General features: G+C 44.8%; 1 protein-coding gene across 1 annotated transcript in view; it reads left to right on the forward strand.

The window, feature by feature from the left end:
* BRINP2 (BMP/retinoic acid inducible neural specific 2) overlaps positions 1–17,436 on the forward strand; it is a 262,091-nt gene that overhangs the window by 28,192 nt on the left and 216,463 nt on the right. The window contains exon 2 of the mRNA XM_018575321.1: positions 8,551–8,846. Coding sequence (XP_018430823.1) covers positions 8,602–8,846 — 245 coding nt within the window. The 5' untranslated portion in view covers positions 8,551–8,601. The remainder of the gene's footprint in view (positions 1–8,550; positions 8,847–17,436) is intronic.

The raw sequence follows: 17,436 nt of genomic DNA on the forward strand, positions 1-17,436 counted from the left end.
CTGGGCGTGCTGGATTTCTGGCAGGATCAGCAGGTTATTTTGCACGCAACATAAGGCTTTCAATGGTATATTTAACACATTAAATAGGAGATGTTAATTGTCAGGGTTTACATATAGTATGCCCTAGGTATGTGAAGTCAATTCATAGGCTCCATTAGTTTTGGCAACGTTGAGTTGATTGTATTAATTCACATTTAAATGTAGATGTATATTTCATTGCATGCTGCTTTTGACTTTTCAGTGATAATGATGAATAATGTGAATGAGGCCAGTCATAGCTGTCATTACCTTATACACACAGGCTGCATCTTTTGTTAGCAGACAGCATTTTGGTTCAGTGCAGGTACCACGAAGAGATGGTGCTCTCTGTCTGTAGGCAATAGAGAAGATCCGTCATCGATTGCAGAGATTTTTGAACGTCTTGGAGCATCTCTGCTCAATATAAGAGGCTCCTCCAATGCTCGCCCTCATGTTAATCCATATAAGATTGTTACAAGCAGTTCTCAGATCTTATTCATCTCCTACAAAAATCATCATGCTTCCAGCCTAACCCAAGTTATCACAGGGTCTCCAGCACCAGGATTAGATTCTCTCTACTTTTCTTTTGCCTCCATGTTTGAGGGCTTGTAAACACCATCCCCAGAACGATGTGTTTGTTTATCTGCACCAAAAACGCATACACACTAATTCCAATGGTTTTAAAGTATAATTAAACTCTTCTTTGCAAGCAGTAGATATATGCAAAAACATTTTAAAAAATGAAAAAGTTACCAAAAAGGTAATTGCTTACCTGTGTCACCGCCACTTGCTCCCGTCTGAAGATCTGGAGCTTCTCGAGCGGCCGCATAGGATGATGGGGTGGGCGCATGTGCAGTAGAGATCTTCGGCTGGGAGAAGAGGAGAAACTCAGTGTAAATCAATGCACGCAGCCGGGAGCATGCACGTCAGACAGACACCATGAGAAACAGAAGACACAGCAGTCAGCGCTGAGTCACAGGCCGGCACCAGCGCTGGAGGGATTGCTGAATACAAGAGATGATGCGTTGCTACACGCACTGCAAAAGTGTGAAGGGGCCTTAGGGATAGTTGGAATTTCATCTGTACATGGTTGGGTATGCAAAGTGAACACAACTACTATTTATTGAGTGAAGATTCTCAACTCTTTCAGTAAATCAGCCTCAGAGCTTTTACTGCAGCCAGGATTTATATAATGCCAACAGTTTGCACAGCGCTTACAATATAATATAAGGAAGACATTACAATACATTTCAAGACAAGATGTTAAGGAGGCCCTTGCCCACGAGGGCTTACAATCTAAAAGGGAGGGGCAAGTAATAGGAGGTAGCTGTGTGGGGATGAGTTAGTTTGAGGTGGGATAGGCTTCCCTGAAGAGATGAGTCTTAAGGGATCGCCTTAAGGCAGTCAGAGTGGGAGATAGATGGACAGGTTGGGGTAAAGAATTCCAGAGGATGGGAAAGACACTAGAGATGTCCTGGAGGCAAGCATGGGAGGAGTTGACGAGGGAGCTGGAAAGCAGAAGTTCTTTGGAAGAGTGGAGGGGACGGTTAGGGTGATACTTTAAGACAAGGTTGGAGATGTACCCTGGGGCAGAGTTGTGAATGGCTTTAAGTGGTTGTTAATATTTTGAATTGTATCCTTTGGGCGAGTGGAAGCCAGTGCAGGGATTGGCAGAGGGGGGTTGTAGACACTGAGCGGTTGGTTAGGTTGATGAGCCTAGCAAAGAAAAAAATATACGTCCTTGGGCAAAAAGGTGAAGAAATACTTTGCTGGGCAGTGTATATGTGGTCTAATTTGGATTTATTATTGAAAAAAACAGTTTGAAAGATTAATACTACTTTAAAGAACAACTTTAGGGAAAATGATCTTAACTCCGCACTACAAGGGTTAAGTGCTAATTTTCATCTAAGAGCGAAAATAACACAGTTATACTCACCTGAACCTCAGAGCCGGCTGAATGCTACTCCAGTCTCTGAAGCCTGCATCCTCCTCCGCTTCAGTGAGGAATGTCCCTCTGTGTTCTCATATCCAATGCACTGTCTTGGAGGTTATGACTCACAGGACCTTAGGCCGCTGGAGAGAAGGAGGAGGGAAGCTTCAGGGATCGGTCTAGGAGCCAGCCCGCTGCAAGAGTTAGGTGAGTATAACTATGTTATTTTCGCTCCTAGACGAAAAAATAAAAGCACTTAATCCTTGTAGTGCAAGGGTAGCCCCAGTGCAAGGGTTAAGATCATTTTTCCCCAGAGTTCTTCTTTATGTTTTCCCAGGCTTAATTGTTGGCTATTAAAAATGAGAACGGGGTAAAGTTTTTGACGCTGCATTGTAAAAACTAGAGGGCAGGTAAACACAAAGGGAGCTGGCAATTGCAGTGACCAATCCAGTTTCATCTCTTATTTTCAGAAATCGGACTGGTTACTAGAAGCAGAAACTCTTTATTATTGCCTTGTTTACTTTTCTTCTTTTTCTCTATATTATAAGCCTATAAAATGTGTCCATTTTCCATAGAAATATAGCTGATAAAAGATTCTAAAATGTAATTTCCTAACTTGATAAGCAATCAGAAAAGCACCTTAAGGACTCATTCACTCCAAATCTATTACCATCCATTTTTCAACAGAACTTTTCTTCGAACAAAAAAGAGCCCAAAAATATATTGGTGTGAAAAGGACCAGTTCACACTGCTGCATTGTGTTTCAGTGTGCTGAGAAAAAGTAGCATACTGTATGTAGAGTATACATTGAAAAAAAAATGCAAAGCAATGGATGTCTACGGAGTATGAAACTCTGTTGACTGTAGGTCTGTTTTTAGGTCCGATTTTGGTGTGAATGGACCCTAATTCTATATTTATAACATGGAACATAGTAGAAAGTGATAATTACTCAAAGTTGGTATCTGGATGATATCTGGTCTGAAATAGAATGCATATAGCCCCGGTCCTGTCTGTTGGAGGTGTAAAGTTGGTATAGGTCCACATACCCACACTTGGTATTATTCTATTAAACTCTACGAATATTGGAAAACAATTATTAAACCCATAAAAATATTATTGGTCTTTCTATACCGCTGAATTCGGAACTAAATTTGGATCATCCATCATGTAACTTACACGATGAATAATTTACAAATCTCCCATATAAATGCTGCAAAAATGTTATTACCACGTCCATAGAAGTCTAATCTCTAGCTTGAAGGAATGGCATCCCGAGACTGATTCTATTTCAACATCAGAAAGACATCATTGGAACTCTTTAGGGAACCGCCTAACTATTATAGCATGTGGCAGAACTGGCTGTTATCAAGATTCCTGCAATACAACCACTGCAACCCTGTTAGTTCTGCCACTGACTCCAAGCTGTAAAGGGACTCCAAATCTCAGCAATACATTATACAGAACTGCAGAATACCACCAGCTATAGAGGACTCCAAATCTCAGCAATACATTAAATAGCAATGCAGAATAATACCATCAGCTATGGAGAACTATAAATCCCAGCAATACATTATACAGCAATGCCGAATAATAGTATTATTTGGCATTGCTGTATAATGTATTTGTCACAGTTCTGCTGCAGACTTGCAGCTGAGCTGTTACTTGTAGTTCTACAAGAATATACAGACCTCTTACCCTTGGTTCTGCAGGCATGCAGGGCTATGCTGTTGCTTGTAGTCCTCCAGACATGTGCTCTGAACCTGACTCACTCTTGCACCAGTCTGGCAGCTTTAGGCGTCGGTCGACCTCTCCTGCTGTTTCTCATGCAGCTTTTTGGCCAATCAGTGCAATCTGCTTGTGGCCAATCCTGTGGATCCTCTCTCTTCCTGACTCTATTTAAACCCAGGCCAGCGAATGGCACGCAGCCCGAGCAACGCTTTCCCAAGCTTCACCTAACTTCGCCTCAACTTGACAACCTTAGCTCATTCGCCTCAGCCGATAAAACATCTGGATTGGCTGAAGCAAACGTTCATTGCTCTTCACCTCTATTCTCCAAAGGACGAAACAGCAGAGAGTAAATAGCCGATTTTTTTTTAGAGGGGACCCCATGCCAAAAAAACAAACAAGAAAAAGTGTGGGGTGCCCCCTAAAATTCCTACCGGACCCTTAATCCGAGCAGCAGGAAAGGGGGGGGGGGGACAAGTGTGCATTCCCCCTCCTGCAACGCACCAGGCCATATGCTCTTGACATGGATAAGGTGCTTTGCCATGAGGGACCCCATGTCGAAGAGGACAAGGGCCTCTTCCCTACAACCCTGGACCTGTGGTTGTGGGGGTCTGCGAGCAAGGGGGCTTATCGGAATCCGAGTGGCCCCTTTCATAAAGGATTTAACCAAGCCTTCGGCTAATCCTTTAACAGCTTAGTGAATAACCCCCTAAATGATTGGCTAGCATACATTATATTTTAAAGAACTCCAGGAATTAAAAAAAAAAAAAAAAAGTTCCCTTGCATTGGGGCTACACTCGCACAGCAAGGGTTAAGTGCTTGTTTTGTCTAGATGGCTCAAATAAAGGAGATATACTCACCTGATCCCAGCTGCCGTAGCGGTCACCACTCACCTCTCTCTCCCTCTGCTCTGAGTATGGAATGTCCCTTGGCATCCTAAGATATAATGCAAGTCAATGGACCTGCATTAGACGTGATGACATCAGCAGTCCTTAGACCACTGGGGGAGAAGAGGCTGCGGAGATCGGACTAGCAGCCTGGTGGGACTGAGGATCAGATAAGTATATCTTCTTTATGTGACCCCGCTAGACAAAATAGGCACTTACCCCTTGTAAAGGTAAGTTTTCTAAATTCTTGGAGTTCTTTAAAAAAAAAGACTTAGTATCATCCTCTTGCAACCCCCTGTACAGCAAAACTCTGTAAGAGAGATGCAGCACAAGGAGCCAATCAATTTTTCTGTGTTGCTTATATGATAACAAGGTACATGGTGATAGAAGGAGAGAGCAGAGTGTCAGAAAGATGAGCTCATTAGTCTGATGCTTCTCCTTTCACTGTCCAGTCACAGGCTGGGGGAGGGACAAGACCTGTAAGTGAAACTTAAAGGTGAACTATGAGGATGGGTCATTTACACTCACCGTCATAGTTAGAGCCGACGTGTGACATTGAAACTGTCACATGTCGGCTCAATAGATCGTGAAGAGAGCGAACACATACTTCCGCTCGCTCACTTCCCCATCACCTCCCTGCAGAAAGTGATCACTATCAGTCACCGCTCCCTGCAGGAATTCCCCCCTCCCCTCTATTTTTCTCCATCGCTGAGTGGAGGAAAAGACACAGAGGGGGCGATCACAGCTGGTTCCGCCTCTAGATAGGCAGAGTTCGCTGTCAATCAGCCAGCTGGGTGGATCTCGTCAGTATTGTCGCTATCTGTCCTGGCTGCATCTCTCTCAGTATTAAGCGAGCAATAGCCCACTATATACTGAGCTTTGGGTCACGGGAGGACGTTAGTATATCTCCTTCTGTGACGCTAAAGAGAACTATGGGATAAAAAGCTTACCACATAGTTATCTTTGTGGTTCTCTAGTTCTCTTTTAAGTGCAATTCAGAAAAATCGGGTCTCCTTCCCTAACAGGCTGGGCAGTACTCTATGGGAAAGCTGTGAAAATCTGAGAACTGGATGGCAAGAAATACAAAATCTTTGGCAGGTAATACAGCTGCTGTATATGCATTTCATCTGCGTGCTGAACTGTTTGTGTGGTGTTCAGCTTTAAAGCTGACACTTTATTGTCAATTTTGATCTGATTCATTGTATGGCCTAGTCACAGTTCCCTGGCACACAATTACTCCATTTAATGCTTGTCTCATCTTTGCTTTAATTCTGCTAAGCAGTGTATTGGATGTTTTATTATAAATTGTATAGTCTGTGGGGTCTACTTATACAGCGTTCATAATGACAATTCATTTGCCTAATTTAAAAGCTCATTTGCTGTCACTAGTCACATTTGGATGTGTTCTTGTTTCTGTAACATTCACTGCACTGATACACTAATTAATGTTACATTCACCAAGACAATGTGACTCCATCATTGACCACTCTGAACTGACTTCCTATGGAGATCTACATTGCGCTTTTTGTTCACATTTGTTGCAGATTCGTCGCATGATACCAGCAGACTAACATCTAAATCAGTCATTGTCAACTGGTGTGCCGCCTGAGGTTACAATTGAAACACAAATTCCCAAAAATGTATTATAGACCGCACTAGAGAGGCACCAGCAAGGCACCAGACTGAGTGCTAGCAACGGATGACTCATCAGTCGCTATAGACGCTGTTGCCAGCCACAGTCTTTAACAGTGTCTATAGCAACCAATTATGTCATCATCGGTTGCTAAGACTCAGCCAGGTACCTTTTTGGTGCCTCTCTAGTGCAGGTAAGACCTGGGGCCTCAGAGTCTGCAGACAAGATGTCAAGGGGGAGATGAGGGAGAGGGCACCTTTCTGGAATGATGGATAGCAGTGGAGCTAATGCTTCCCCCTACTATCTGTTTTTTTATTTTTATTGTGGCGGCCGCCGTCAAAATAAAATAAAAAAACAGATAGCAGGGGATCCCGGAAAGGTTTGCTCTGCAGAGTAAACCTTTCCGGGATAAGATGTTTTTCTTGCAGTTGTCAGGGAGCCGCTATCTTATAGTGGAAGACTCCCTGAACCTGAGATGTCTGAGATGTCCTGCAGCATGCCACTACAGACTTTCAGCTCAGCAATGCTGACACCTGCATCTTCATTCTGGGATAGTTGGGCATCACCAGGTCTGTCCCCACAGTATTCACCCCCTTAAGGGGGAAGGTGGTGGGTGCTGTGAGTGTGCACTCCTTCTGTGAAGGGAGGGGGGTGTTGTATGCTCTGGGTGCTGCCAGTATATGGTCATTAAGGAGGGGGGGTCTGGGTGCTGCCAGTATATGATCATTCTCTGGGGGAGCAGGGGTCTGGGTGCTGCCAGTATATGGTCATTCCGGGGGGGTCTGGGTGCTGCCAGTATATGGTCATTCCGGGGGGGTCTGGGTTCTGCCAGTATATGGTCATTCTCTGGGGTAGCAGGGGTCTGAGTGCTGCCAGTATATGGTCATTCCGGGGGGGTCTGGGTGCTGCCAGTATATGGTCATTATCTTGGGTAGTAGGGGTCTGGGTGCTGCCAGTATATGGTCATTCCCGGGCGGGTCTGGCTACTGCCATTATACGGTCATTCCGGAGGGGAGTCTGGGTGCCTCCAGTATATGGTCATTCTGGAGGGGGGCTCTAGGTCTGGGTGCTGCCAGTATATGGTCATTCATAGATGGGGCGCGTTATCACTGAGTTTCTTAACTGCAGCTGTATTGTAATTGTACTGTCTCCCTTTATATTGTATATTGATATTGTAAAGCATTGCAGGAACTGCTGACGCTCTCTATACATCCTGAATAATAATAATAATATGTTTTATGTAAACAAAATACGCTTTAAGTAAACATTTACATTCCTTGATTTTTCGGTGGTTTTACCTGCAATTTTTTAGGTCGGTGATTTAACTTTTAATAAATACACAAGTGTATTCCGGTGCCTGAAGCTCAGCTTTTATTTCTATTCACCACCATTCATCCTCGGCAACTTACACTGGCTATCTATATAAGCATGCCTAATGTTGGTGACCAGTATGCGGTGAATCCAGGCAGGTGAATGTTCCTTGATTTGTGTCCAACCTTAACCCCTAATGCTCTATAACATGGTGAGGTAAAACACAACTTTGGAATATTTTGCAGAAAGTGACACGGAATGAGGTTAAAGGGGATCTATAGTCAAAAACTGAAAATAAGTATGAATTTCCATAAGTTCTATCCCACTCCTAATAACCATAGTGATCTAGAAGTTTGCAAATGTATAATATGTACTTACAGTAAGCAGTGACACAGTCACACTTAGCCCTGCGAATATGCACTTCCTTGTGTCACCAATCTCACAGAGCCAGCCTTCTGAACTACAACTCAATGTCTGAACAAGGTAACATCATCATTGCTTGCTGGAAGCAATGCATGATGGGATATGCAGTCTGGTGGAGAAATTGAGATAGCGTCATTTCAAGAAGCAGGGAAAGAGACACAAAGCACATTGGGAATCCAGGAAGTTGATGAAAGTGATGGGCAGACAGAAGGCAGGACTCCGTAAAAGGGATTTTTTATTGTAAGCTTTGATTGTATTGTCAATAACAACTCTAGTGTGTATTCCTATGACAATGCTGATGTTATAACAGGATAGTATATGCCGGGACTTTGCAAAATGTAAAATGAAACACTTAAATGTATAAAAAACAAACAAAGCAGGGGTAGGCCAACTCCAGCCCTCCAGCTGTGATGCAACTACAAATCCCATTAGTCATTGCAAGACTCTGACAGCCCACAGGCATGACTGCCAAAAGCAGCAGCATGATGGGTATTTAGTTTCACCACAGCTGGAGGGCTGGAGTTTGCCTACCCTTGGCCTAAAGCATGTGACTTTTTGATGATTATGGTATGCATGTCTCTAACTCCGTTGTTCTTTTTCTTTTTTTGTTTGTTTCCTGCCAGGGAGAGAGGCTGTGAGGGGGAGAATGAAGCATTTCGCTGCGTACGAGAAGCATGAGGTGGCACCTGTACACCCGCTCTGACTGGGCATGGCTGGTGCTGACTTGGCTGTCTGTAATGCTGTGTTTGGCATCCGCCACAGCCACAATTTCTAGGCAGCATGGCTCGGCTACGTCAACCGGGCAGTCATCGCTCGACTGGTTGCTTAGTAACAGAGGACCCTTCCATCGGGCCCAGCAGTATGTGGACTTTGCTGAGCGCTACCAACAAGGGTATACCACCAGGTATCGAGTGCACAGGTGAGTGTTTATCATTGCCTACACTTTGTCTGCTAAGACTAGAGGATGAAATATGACACATATGACAACATTTTACAATGGACCATCTTCAGTACTTTGGGACTATCAATGTTAGTCTATGGGCAGCCGGGTATAAATGGACGTTCTTTAGTTTTGGGTTAGAACACCTGTCAGGTTTGTCTGTGTCCCCATTAGGGAGATTCACCTTCTCTATTTGTCCTGGTGATCATTATCACTAAAAGTGAAAGAAAATCCAAAATTCTGGGCAGGATTGCCACCTTTTCCTCAAGTGAAACCTGAACACCCTAGCGCCGTGAACGGCAATTTTTTTTTTTTTGAGACTATAGAGGAGAGAGCAAGGAGAGGCAGCCAGGTGAGGGAGTAAGGAGACCAGCTATAGAGATCTACAAATCCCAGCAATACATTTTACAGCAATACAAAATAATGTGAAGCTACATACTCTGTGCTGTTCTGGGTTGCCGCCCTAATGTCTCCAGGTGGCCTGTGCGACTCTCGGGTGGGCTGTGCGACACTCGGGTGGGCTGTGCGACTCTCAGGTGGGCTGTCTGGGCTATGGTGTCTCATCAGGGTGTCCGCAGGTGGGCAGCGCGGTGTCAGGGAGCCAGTGTTGTGTCGAATTCTGTTCCCCTGTAAATCTTGATTCCCCCTGGCAATCGGCTATTTCCATAACCTCACCTCTTCATGCCTCTTCCCTTCAGCCGCATGTGTATCTACATAACCCTGCCTCTCTTCTAGTTCTGGTGATCTATCACATAGAGAAGAATGCCTCCCCCGTTCTTCTCAATAGGATAAATCACTTAAAGCACAGGCTCAGAGGAAGATCCGGGTTTCAGGCCGATGCAGCTGCTCGAGATCGTGCTTGACTAGGACCTCGGCAGCCGCACCAGTCAGAAAATGTAAAGTGCTGGTGTCGCCACTGAGTGTCTTGTGTCCAGGTGCCCGCTGGCTGGGGACCCAGACACAAGACTCCAAAACAGGACTGTCCGGGTGAAAACCGGTCGTGTGGCAACCCTAATTGTGGGTTGTCACCAGAACAGAAATAGATGGGAAATCTTCCAATGGGGACACAAGTTCTGGTGATCATGGGGAATTTGGCTTACTTTGGAGAGATTTCCTCTCACTTCCTGTGTCTATTGAACAGGAAGTGAAGGGAAACCTTCCCAATGTGAAAAAAAAGCTGATGGGGGTTATAACCCCCGCCGTACACTATCAAAAACTACAAAACAACTTTTGGCTTTAGTTCTACTTTAAAGGAGAACTATGGGGTTAAGGCTTTTCCCCATAGTTCTCCTTAGGGTAACGGGAGGACACAAACTAGCATCCTCCCGTCACCCTAGGCTCAGTATACCGCAAGCTATACTGAGATGCCGCAGTATACCGCGAGCTGCTGCTGGCGGTATACTGAGATGCCGCAGCTGAAGCGGATACCGACAATTGTGGCGGGATCCGCCCAGCTCCATGACTGACAGCTGGCTCTGCCTATCTAGAGGCAGAGCCAGCTGTACCCGCCCCCTCCCCTGTCCGTTCCGCCAGCAGCCCCTCCCCTGTCACGGCAGAGAGCGTCACTGGTAGTTAAGAGCTCTAAGCAGCGTGTGGCGCTCTGGCTGGCACCCTGTCCTGCTCACTGACATCACGGGTAGCCAGGAGCTGAGCGGGACGCTCTGGCTGGTATCCTGCTCATCTTCTTGCAACCAGTGATGTCAGAGCTTGGCAGGGGTACCATGCACCTCCCTGATAATTTATGCACCCCCCATACCTGTCCTTCCCTTGCCTCCGGTGGCAAATAGTGTAGGGACACCCCTGTCTGCATGACCTGAATTGCACTGAGGTGTGCTACAGCCTATTATTTGGAATGGGTGATGTCCCTCAATGCATGAAAAGCGTGTGTTGTGGTGCAGTGCATCCTAGTGTGAACGGTCCCTTAATCAATGCAGTGAGTCCAGTCAAGGAGCTCTCAAAAATGCTCAGACGTCTTCCCAAACCATGGCAGTGCCAGGGGGTTAGGTTAATAGGGAACTTGGTTTCATTTGCACTGGTCTTTTGACACACTGAGGGCAGTAGAGAGAAAGGGGCTGTGAAGAGAAGACCCAGACTTCCACCTCACACTGCGCTCTACACTATAGGAACAAGAGAGGAACATCATTTTCTGTCTATATTTCCTTTCCTGGTTTTAAAAAAAGAAACTGAGGAACTGACACGCTAATCAAAGCTTATTAAAGTACAAAACGTTTTACTCCAAAATGTATAAATCTGCTAAATGTAACAAAAACGTTTCAAAACTGTTTCCCCAAACATACAAGTGAGTGGCAAAATACAACACCATGGATTCAAAAATGATATGTTTAGCGTGTATTATTCCTGGGAAAAAAGGAGATGAAGACCGCATAGGAAGCTATGTATATGCTGCTGGGGGAAGGGGAATTGCAGTTAAAGGGGTTCATTTATAAAAGTTTATAAAAGCTGTGTCCTTTGCTTACATACTTCTTCCACTTCTCAAAAAGTTGGGATGTATGGACTGCTGAATATTGCAGGAAAGGCATAGAAGAGGCAGATTACAGACAAGCAAAAGAGCAGGGGATAAGATATATTTCCATCACAACTATGAATTAGCTTATGTTTGGACTGAATCTGATCCAAACCTGAGCGGCTCTGAACCAAGAAGAAACCTCTTTCTGCTGCGGCCCAATCTCCCTGCCCACAACTACATGTAAACAAAGGGGCAGGATGCAGTGATGTCATTGGCCTTATATGGCTACACGGTTATATTACGTACATGATTTAAGCTAATATGGCCATGTGGCCATATAAGGTTAATAACGCTAGTAAAAGCATCCCACCCCTTTGTTTATTGTTAGCTGTGGGATGGGGAACGTCCTGATCCTGCAGCTGATTGGGCACCCATTATGAGGCCTATGTAGCTTCTGTATTTGGAGGAACTCATTAATTTCTACTATTGAACACACTAGTAGACCTACTTTAACTCTTCAGTCCAGATCTGGTGGCATTTGACTGCAGAGTGAATACAGAGTGAAGAATACTTGTTATAGGGAGACGGTATGGGGTTGCAGAGAATCCATAGCAGTACTTATCACCTATAAATATAACTTGGTTGTCAAAGGAAACCTGTGCTCAGGATGACACATGGGCTGCCACTGCTGACCTTGAACCCATACACAAGCATTGCTTAAACTGGTGCGAACACAGTGCGATGAACTGGCAGATTTACATTGACCATCATTCAGCAGTGCAGGTGTCAGTGTAAAACGCAGTGTTAGCAAGCAATGCCGATCACACAGGAAGCTGGAGTCTCAAGCAACACTCATAGAGACCTGTCAGAAATATGCTAGGTTGGAAACGTGAGTCATGCACTGCATTTTGATAAGCACGTTTACTGATTGCATGAAAGTAAAGCAGTGTGCACAAGAATAGGGTATTTATAGAACTGTACACATAGAGGATGTGCAGCTGCAGGGATGGGGGGATAGGGCCGCGCAGCAGTGCACAATGAAAGACTGAAATTAGAAAAGCAGCAGTGACTAGGACAGGATCTGCAATTAACTTACTAACACAGACTCTGTGACAGCTCAGTGCACACATCGGATTAGGATCAAATGTTAATGTACATAAGGAGCTGATAATCACAGATCAGTGAACGCATAAAGGCAATAGTCACAGATCAGTGCACACAGGGAGGTGATAATCACAGATCAGTGCACACAGGGAGGTGATAATCACAGATCAGTGCACACAGGGAGGTGATAATCACAGATCAGTGCACACAGGGAGGTGATAATCACAGATCAGTGCACACAGGGAGGTGATAATAACAGATCAGTGCACACAGGGAGGTGATAATCACAGATCAGTGCACACAGGGAGGTGATAGTCACAGATCAGTGCACACAGGGAAGTGATAGTCACAGATCAGTGCACACAGGGAGGTGATAATCACAGATCAGTGCACACAGGGAGGTGATAATAACAGATCAGTGCACACAGGGAGGTGATAATCACAGATCAGTGCACACAGGGAGGTGATAGTCACAGATCAGTGCACACAGGGAAGTGATAGTCACAGATCAGTGCACACAGGGAGGTGATAGTCACAGATCAGTGCACACAGGGAGGTGATAGTCATAGACCAGTGCACACAGGGAGGTGATAGTAACAGATCAGTGCACACAGGGAGGTGATAATTACAGATCAGTGCACACAGGGAGGTGATAGTCATAGATCAGTGCACACAGGGAGGTAATAATCACAGATCAGTGCACACAGGGATGTGATAGTCATAGATCAGTGCACACAGGGAGGTGATAGTTACAGATCAGTGCACACAGGGAGGTGATAATCACAGATCAGTGCACACAGGGAGGTGATAATCACAGATCTGTGAACACAAGGAGGTGATAGTCACAGATCAGTGCACCCAGGGAGGTGATAGTCACAGATCAGTGCATACAGGGAGGTGATAGTCACAGATCAGTGCACACAGGGAGGTGATAGTCACAGATCAGTGCACACAGGGAGGTGATAGTCATAGACCAGTGCACACAGGGAGGTGATAGTAACAGATCAGTGCACACAGGGAGGTGATAGTCACAGATCAGTGCACACAGGGAGGTGATAGTCACAGATCAGTGCACACAGGGAGGTGATAGTCATAGACCAGTGCACACAGGGAGGTGATAGTCACAGATCAGTGCACACAGGGAGGTGATAGTCATAGACCAGTGCACACAGGGAGGTGATAGTAACAAATCAGTGCACACAGGGAGGTGATAGTAACAGATCAGTGCACACAGGGAGGTGATAATCACAGATCAGTGTACACAGGGAGGTGATAGTCACAGATCAGTGCACACAGGGAGGTGATAGTCATAGACCAGTGCACACAGGGAGGTGATAGTAACAGATCAGTGCACACAGGGAGGTGATAGTAACAGATCAGTGCACACAGGGAGGTGATAGTCATAGACCAGTGCACACAGGGAGGTGATAGTAACAGATCAGTGCACACAGGGAGGTGATAGTAACAGATCAGTGCACACAGGGAGGTGATAGTAACAGATCAGTGCACACAGGGAGGTGATAATTACAGATCAGTGCACACAGGGAGGTGATAGTCATAGATCAGTGCACACAGGGAGGTGATAATCACAGATCAGTGTACACAGGGAGGTGATAATCACAGATCAGTGCACACAGGGATGTGATAGTCATAGATCAGTGCACACAGGGAGGTGATAGTTACAGATCAGTGCACACAGGGAGGTGATAATTACAGATCAGTGCACACAGGGAAGTGATAATTACAGACCAGTGCACACAGGGAGGCGATAGTCATAGATCAGTGCACGCAGGAAGGTGATAGTAACAGATCAGTGCACACAGCGAGGTGATAATCACAGATCAGTGCACACAGGGAGGTGATAATAACAGATCAGTGCACACAGGGAGGTGATAATCACAGATCAGTGCACACAGGGAGGTTATAATCACAGATCAGTGCACACAGGGAGGTGATAGTCAGATCAGTGCACACAGGGAGGTGATAGTTACAGATCAGTGCACCCAGGGAGGTGATAGTCATAGAGCAGTGCATCTAGACATGATGGAGATCATTTTGCACAGATCAGATGATATTTAGTGCTTTGTAAACATGTAGACACATTATGAAAGTTTATAAATTCCTAAGTCATTAACAGTCCAATGTTGTCCTTGCAGCCACCTCTTAACAAGGATGTTCTCTCTAAGAATGAGTAGGTATGAGTTGTCATGTTCACTAGATCCAAACAAAAATGTAGCACATTTTGCTGATTCATAGCTAGAATATCTAAGGGCAAAAATGATGGCTGGAAAACCCCTGCTGCTACCGGCATTCACACAGCGTTAGCGTTCTCTTAAGATGGCATTAACCCTTTATATATTCATACTGGATTAATGGGCAGGTGCTAATACAGCTCATTACACCCATGGAGGTAATACAAAACAGGACGTACACACAGCTGATAGATCAGAACATACAGGAGCAGTATATATATATGAACGTGATGTAGATCAGTGACCACTAATGTAAATAGGAACTGAATGCAACACAGCAATTTGTACAGTTCCGAAAAGCATGGTGAAATATCAGTGCATACATAACTGGCCCACATAGTGTCTCGGAAAGAATGCAATGCAGAGAACAATAATGGAAAAATCTATCCTAGCTCACAGCAGCACTGTGAACCGCAAAATGCCTTTGCAAGGAACATCCATGATTTTCCAAGCAGTTAGCTCAGGTAATGTTCTGCCTGGAGCCTCACACGAACAAATTCTGCCTAAACGCCCTCTAAGCATTTGTCTCGGGGAGTCTTTATGGCAGAAAGTCATGCATATTCAGTATTCTGGCATTGCGCTGTCTGACCGGCACAGGCATGATGGTCCTGAGATCAGCGATGCATGGTTTCATGAGCAGATCACTGAAAGTGGGGGTCACTTAATATCATTGTCATGCTAATATAGCAGAGAAGACCTGATACACGGAATGTCTGGTAACACTTAGTAATCAGCCACACTTTAGTTTGTTGTAGTTAAACAGTTAGCCTCCATTCACATATAGAGTTTGTGTTTCCCGCACGTTTTTCCGTGCAGAAGATCGCACGGCACGAAAATGCTAAAATCTTTACAACTGCACAGATTCTGCTCTGAACGTGCGCAATCTGCCCCTAAAATCGCACTTGGACTATGTTTGTGGGACGCGCAGTTTTGTACCGCACGGTTACCACAATAATCTGTACGATACACATTAAAGTGCATTGTTTTTTATGTTTAGAGCGGTTCCGCGCATATTCATACAGCCAAATATGCACAGACAACCGCTTGTGTGTGAATGGAGCCTTACAGTCAAAATGTTTTTTCAGCTATTTCAAATGCTGATTAAATCCTTACAATGGATGCTTCTTCTTGATATTTTAAAGTAGTAGTTTCCTGCAGAATCAGCTGGTCCCCTGAGCACTGGAACTGATATCCTGTTGTAGGGTGGCTCCTTTCCCCTGCAGTGTCCCATGCAGCCACCCTTGGGTGTTCTAGTACGTTGTGTGTGTCTCCACAAACACCCAGGCACAATAAGGCAAGACATTCTACGGCTCCCCTCTCTTCCCCGCTCCCTTCTCCAGGCTAGAAGATGGACAGCTGCTGCAGACTGCTCTGTCCCTTGTGAGCTTGTATTGGACAGGATGTTCAGGGAAGCCAAGCTGAGAGAGTTGGAGCCAGTTCTTTGGAAACACGATAACTGTAAGTGTTTGGGCAAAACTGTAAAGAAATACTTTGCTGGGCAATGTATATTTGTTTGATTTGGATTCATTATTAAAAAATAGTTTTAGAGTTTAATACTACTAGCAACCCATAACAATCAATCAGAATTCACTGAAGGTAATCTCTGGTCAGGTATTTTTCAATCATGTGACCAGTTTGAATCTTCAAAGCTAAAGTCCAGAAAATATCTTTAAGGCATACAGCACCAGTCTAATAATGGACTCTAATTAAGCGTATCCAATGTTCTGCTTGCTGTTGATTAGTGGGAGAGGCTGCGGCTGTAACTGTGAAGGATCACGTCGTTGGCCCTCCCCTTCTTGTCCCCTCGTCCATTCACAAAACTCCTAGAATTAATTTTCCCAGAATGCATGGTGTCCCTTGAATGGAAGAAGGATGGGTTAGTGATAGGTCCATTCACAGAATGCCTTGCAGTCTGGGAAGGAGGTTTATGTAAAATAAATTGTTTATGAAAAAGGAAAAGAACACTGCAAGTAAGCTTTTAAAATACTTGATTTTTTTCATGCTTTTACCTGCAGTTGTTTGTGTCAGGGTCTTTTAGGGACAATCTGTGGTTCCCTTTTAGTTTGCAGTATGGATGTCAAAGCAATAAGGCCTGCTTCACACCTATACATAGCACTGCTGTGCTTTACTGCTCCCACATTAACACATGGGTTGTGGCAGATTAACATTTGTAGCACTTAGGCAGTCTATTCATTTAAAATAAGCTGCCATCACATGGCAAAGGACGGAAAACTGGATCTGCGTTTCTTTTTCTTTAAGGCTCCGTTAACACTTGCACGTTTGGAATTCAGCGCTTTTTTTCACGCGGTTGTACACACAGACAAAAACACAACATTTTTCTTGCATTTGAGGCTACAACCATAGTCAGAATGGGCGGCAACTGCCCAGAAAATCACTCATGTACTTTTTGCTGCGGTCCATATTTTCGCACGCACATATGAATGCCCAGGTGTGAATGAGCCCCATAGGAATGTATTGTTTTTGTGTTTTGCGCGTTCGCGTACGCTCAGGTGTGAACCAGAACTTAATGCATCATGTGTGCTGGGGTAGGTCCGTGAGCACTTGTGCGTTGGCGTGCCGCACTATATGAAATGTGTTACAGCAACACATAGGGGTAAAGCCATCTAAAGGGGAGAAACTTGCTGGCCTATGCCAGAAGATCCTTTCTTTTTTTAGACTATTTTAAGAATGAGGCTCCCTTATCACCCTGTAACTGCTCATCTGATGTTCTATCCATCGGCTGCCA

This window comes from Nanorana parkeri, unplaced genomic scaffold (assembly GCF_000935625.1).
Source record: "Nanorana parkeri isolate BGI_ZX_2015 unplaced genomic scaffold, ASM93562v1 scaffold52, whole genome shotgun sequence".
NCBI lineage: Eukaryota > Metazoa > Chordata > Amphibia > Anura > Dicroglossidae > Nanorana > Nanorana parkeri.